This window comes from Homalodisca vitripennis, chromosome 5 (genome assembly GCF_021130785.1).
Source record: "Homalodisca vitripennis isolate AUS2020 chromosome 5, UT_GWSS_2.1, whole genome shotgun sequence".
In the NCBI taxonomy this organism is placed as follows: Eukaryota; Metazoa; Arthropoda; class Insecta; order Hemiptera; family Cicadellidae; genus Homalodisca; species Homalodisca vitripennis.
The window spans coordinates 54,005,872-54,010,255 of NC_060211.1; the positions used below are offsets into that span (position 1 = coordinate 54,005,872).

The 4,384-nt window shown below is 38.6% G+C and overlaps 1 protein-coding gene across 1 annotated transcript; it reads right to left on the reverse strand.

The window, feature by feature from the left end:
• Positions 1 to 1,466: 1,466 nt before the first annotated feature.
• On the reverse strand, positions 1,467 to 3,966 carry LOC124363473. Its single transcript, XM_046818721.1, has 2 exons — positions 3,508 to 3,966; positions 1,467 to 2,760 (listed from the first exon to the last, which is right to left on the reverse strand). The coding sequence occupies exons 1-2, from the start codon at positions 3,964 to 3,966 to the stop codon at positions 2,395 to 2,397; spliced, it is 825 nt and encodes a 274-aa protein (XP_046674677.1). The 3' UTR covers positions 1,467 to 2,394.
• Between the last annotated feature and the right edge of the window lie 418 nt (positions 3,967 to 4,384).

Consider the following 4,384-nt stretch of genomic DNA (forward strand, 5'->3'; position numbering starts at 1 on the left):
CAATCCTTGCCTCAGGCTGCTGGATCCTGCCCGCACTGCTCAACTCTAGTCCTACACTTCACGCTGTGCTGTACATAAGCATTAAACTGCCACTACCTCTTTATTATCGTCCTCTCGGTCTGCTACTATTTGGAAACACTTAGAAAGTAGCCTTCGGCCTCCACGGTACCGTCCGCTCTGCTGTCTTCTTCCCTGCAATTATTTCTTCATGGATAAACACTGACAACAGTAACCCGGCTATTCTAAAGGTGCTTTTTTTATTGTTTGGTGAAATGATCTCTTGTGATGGTATAGTCAAGAGATTTAAATTTGTTTCATGGAACGGTTGTTGGTTCGATTATGTTATATCAACCCCTTTTAGCAATTTTCTATTTGCATTATGCATGGCCATCGTCCGCTCGTCGGGAACCAGACACGTGCATGTTCAAAAACTATTTTTTATATGGTTTGCTGAAGTTATCTGTTATAGACTGATTAAATAACTGTTGTTGAGTCACCGATATTAGTTTCATGAAAGGGTTTATACTTAAAACTAAAAATAAAGTCAACCCAATGTTACATTTTGCACACTTCGGTCATGACTTCAATTAACAAAAGTAATTAGGATCTCATCGTGAGATATCGCCCCACTCAGCATGAGGTCAATGGACGATTTCTTTGGGTTGAATAATGACGTTATGGTGTTAGCGAAAAAAAACTGCGGATGAACCTAGCTAGATTTCATCCTAGAGTGTTTAGTATGTAGCCTATAGTTTGTAAACATCATAAAAAGGAAAATGATACCACTGACATTGTCATTAAAAATTGCTTCCTCATGGGTCACTGAATAAACAAAGGGCGGAAAACGGCAGATGCTGGGCTAGCCCCAAACCTCTGCGCTTGTGAGTGTGGGGGTGCGTCTGAGACAACTACCTGGCCCTTCAGTCGCAATCCGTAAATCCTGATAATTTATAAGCTGTTGTTACAAAACATACATTGATTGTCTATAAAAAGATTTAAGTGCAGAAGTGATGAAATCTTCTACCTCAGTTGCACAGTTAAAACCAAATGGTAACAATTCGGTAGTGATTATAAATAGATATTACGATATCCAATTTACGTATTTCACTCGTAAATGTACAATATCTGAAGAGTTTCAGATAGTAAACTAATTTAAATTGTTAAGTGTTTCTCTTTTTATATTTATTAAACTTACATCATTTCTTTAATCCAACATTATCCTTTTTTTAGTACGTGAAATCTATTTTTTTCTCAATAAATAATATTTCCACTTTGAGTGGCCAAATTTCAAACCAATATTATGTTAAAAGATTGATCTTCTTCATTTTCACTTTCAAATTTTAAAATATCAGTTAGATTATTTGTTTATGTGTTATACCTTAACACAAAAAATATTATACGATAAAACCTTGCTTACATATATCACAGCAAGATGAAAGGGGTTTATGTAACATTGATAACACATATTTTGAGAAATTTGTCATTTATTGAACAAATCTATATCATTCTTATCACAAGTTCAATATGAACATCAACACAATGATAACATCATCTATCGGGCAATCACAATCCAAAAAGGAACTTATCACAAAACTATTTACAAACGAGTATATAAACAGTACTGGAAATCCTTTAAAATTAAAAATAACTAAACATTAATATGGAAGACAATGGATTTATCTAAAATACAGCTTAGTGTATGTATATTCTAAGATTCCTAATACTATTTTACTACTATCACAAATGCTTTTATATAAACTATACTTATATTCTACGATATGTAAATCAAACCTAACAATAATTAAAAGCACACATAAATCACACACTCTAAAAAAAAAAGAAAATTGATGTAAAAAAGAATTAAATGAAACAAGAAAATATGATAAAAGTCTACTTTAAAAAATATTTTGACAATGTAAACAAAATTACAAATACAGAATATAAAAAGCCAATTAAATTTTATATTTCAGTAAAAAGAGTTAATATGAAATGATTTAAAACACATGTACACAACTAAACCTACATTAAAGCCTTCTGATTAACTGTAAAGTTCTATTAGGCCATTATAAATTTCAATAATTACATACAAACATTATTTTGAATTATAGTAAAAATTGAGTGGCCTTTCTAGTAGAAACAAAACATAATATAAATTGTGCCATAATAAACATCTACAAACATAAAGTAATGAAAGACATCGTAGTATCTTGAGCAATTAAGAGTCTGGACTCGGGAAGTGGACTACCTCGTGTGGAAGTCTTCTATCGAGTCTCGAGAAGCGGTCTGGAAGTCACTTGGTTGTGATGATTCACTATAGTGACCTTTTAGTTGAAAGACGACTGGGTGTTAGGAGGCCATCGAATCCAGAGCGAAGACAACTGATGAATGGGTGTCTTAGTGGGGGGTTGAAGGTGGAGTCTGTTGTTCGGGGATCTGCGAGTAGCTGAGGGCGTTGAAGTCTCCACGGGGGCAAATATCGAAATCAGCAGAGGGAAGAAAGGTCCAGGAGAAGCGGCCGGGGGTGTGGGAGAAGAAGTGGGCCGGAACCTGGACCTCGGTTCCGGGGTTGACGATGACGAGGGTGACCTCGCCGTCCACCAGGGCTTGGATAGCGTCACCGGCAACACCGGGAGATGTGGCGAGGTCCTCGGCCAGGCGAGCCTCCAAGGCCTCGTTCATCGCGTTCTGCAAGTCCTCGATGGAGGCCCCAGTGGACATGGGCTCTGGCTTGGGCTTCCGTGAGAACAGAGGCTGCAGCATCTGTGGACAACAGGAGGGTCAGAAGCGGTCCCGAGAGATAGTAAAAAACATGACAATAGACTAGAGTGCAGGGTCACTGTCTAGTGAGCTCATGATCCCACGAGTATGAATGGTGAGTGAATTGAGCATGTGGTCGAGAGGGGCCTATCTGAATACAATTGTGTGAGCAAAAATCGATTTGGCATTCAACTAAAAAGTGTATTATCACTGTAAAAAACTAATAGTTTATATATCTTTTGAAAGGTTTAAATTAATATTATTTTGTTAGGTAGAATAATCAATGTAAAAAATATTATTAGAGTTAAGATAGTTAGATAGATCTAATGTGTAAAATACAAGCAGAAACAAATATTTTAAAGCGTATTTTTGTTTTTTTTTCTACTGTGTAAGAAATAAAAACTGAATGTTTTATTGTTTTAATAATGATATAATTTAATTATAATTAATTTAACACATCGATAAGCAATTTTATTCTTATAAAAGAAAGTATTCTTTGAAATCATAAGTAAAAATTTCAAATAATAAGCAAGTATTTATAAGTGTTAATAGTCTATAAAATGTACTAAAACAAGATAAATATTTGAAAAATTATTTGAAGCAAAATGTCTTTATTGACCTTTTATTGATATTAACCTTTTAGAAAATGCAAAAGTTTGCAAAAAAATTAAACCGGAAAAGATGTTTAGCAGAAAAAAATATCAGTTGTAATGTTTTGAAAACGTCAAATTAATGAGAGATGATCCTTACCTTTTTCAACTTGTGAATCTTCCTGAGGAAGAAGCGGCTTCGGGAGTCGGCCATCTTGTTCTTGGAGTTCTGGGATTCCTCCAATTTGTGGGAGATGATAGCAGACATGATAAGAGCACGTGATAAACGAAACTGCGAGTAGAGCGACACAAGCACACAGACCGAGAAGCGGTGAGCGAATGATGCCGGTCCAAGGAGGGGTGGTGGCTTATATACCGAGGGGGAGGGTGGGGGTGCAGGTGTGCTCAACACGTGGGTCCGGAGACTCCGTGGGAAACCTCGGCTGAGATAGTTTCCCACAGCGAGGGTAGCAGCTGTCGCCTGGCCCGGCATAGGGAGCACCTGCCGACCCCTCCCCCGCCCGGCACTGCTCTGCCCTGGTGACGTCACGGGGAACCTGTTCCATCGGCACGGTGACGGTACAGCGCGTGGCGGGAGTGTGTGCGTGCGTGCATTCATAATAAACAATCACTTAGTCACCTGGCTCAGGCTGGTCAGCTGTGGTACTAGTACAGTTCATTCATGTGGGGAATCCCCGGTCATCATAGACGGAGTCAACCCGCACCACTATCAGTACTCAGTAGTAACACTTAGTCACCTGGCCGAGGCTGGTCAGCTGTGGTACTAGTGCGGTTCATTCATGTAGGGAATCCCCGGGTCATAGACGGAGTCAACCCGCACCACTATCAGTACTCAGTAGTAACACTTAGTCACCTGGCTCAGGCTGGTCAGCTGTGGTACTAGTGCGGTTCATTCATGTTGGGAAATCTCCGGGTCATAGACGGAGTCAACACCCACCACTATCAGCAATCAGTAGTAACACTTAGTCACCTGGCTCAGGCTGGTCAGCTGTGGTACTAGTACAGTTAATTCATGT

Coding starts and splice junctions, on each gene's coding strand:
- LOC124363473 (XM_046818721.1), bottom strand. CDS start 3,966: ATGAATGCACGCACGCACACACTCCCGCCACGCGCTGTACCGTCACCG. Junction 2,761..3,507: donor AGATTCACAAGTTGAAAAAG/GTAAGGATCATC, acceptor TGTTGTCCACAG/ATGCTGCAGCCTCTGTTCTC.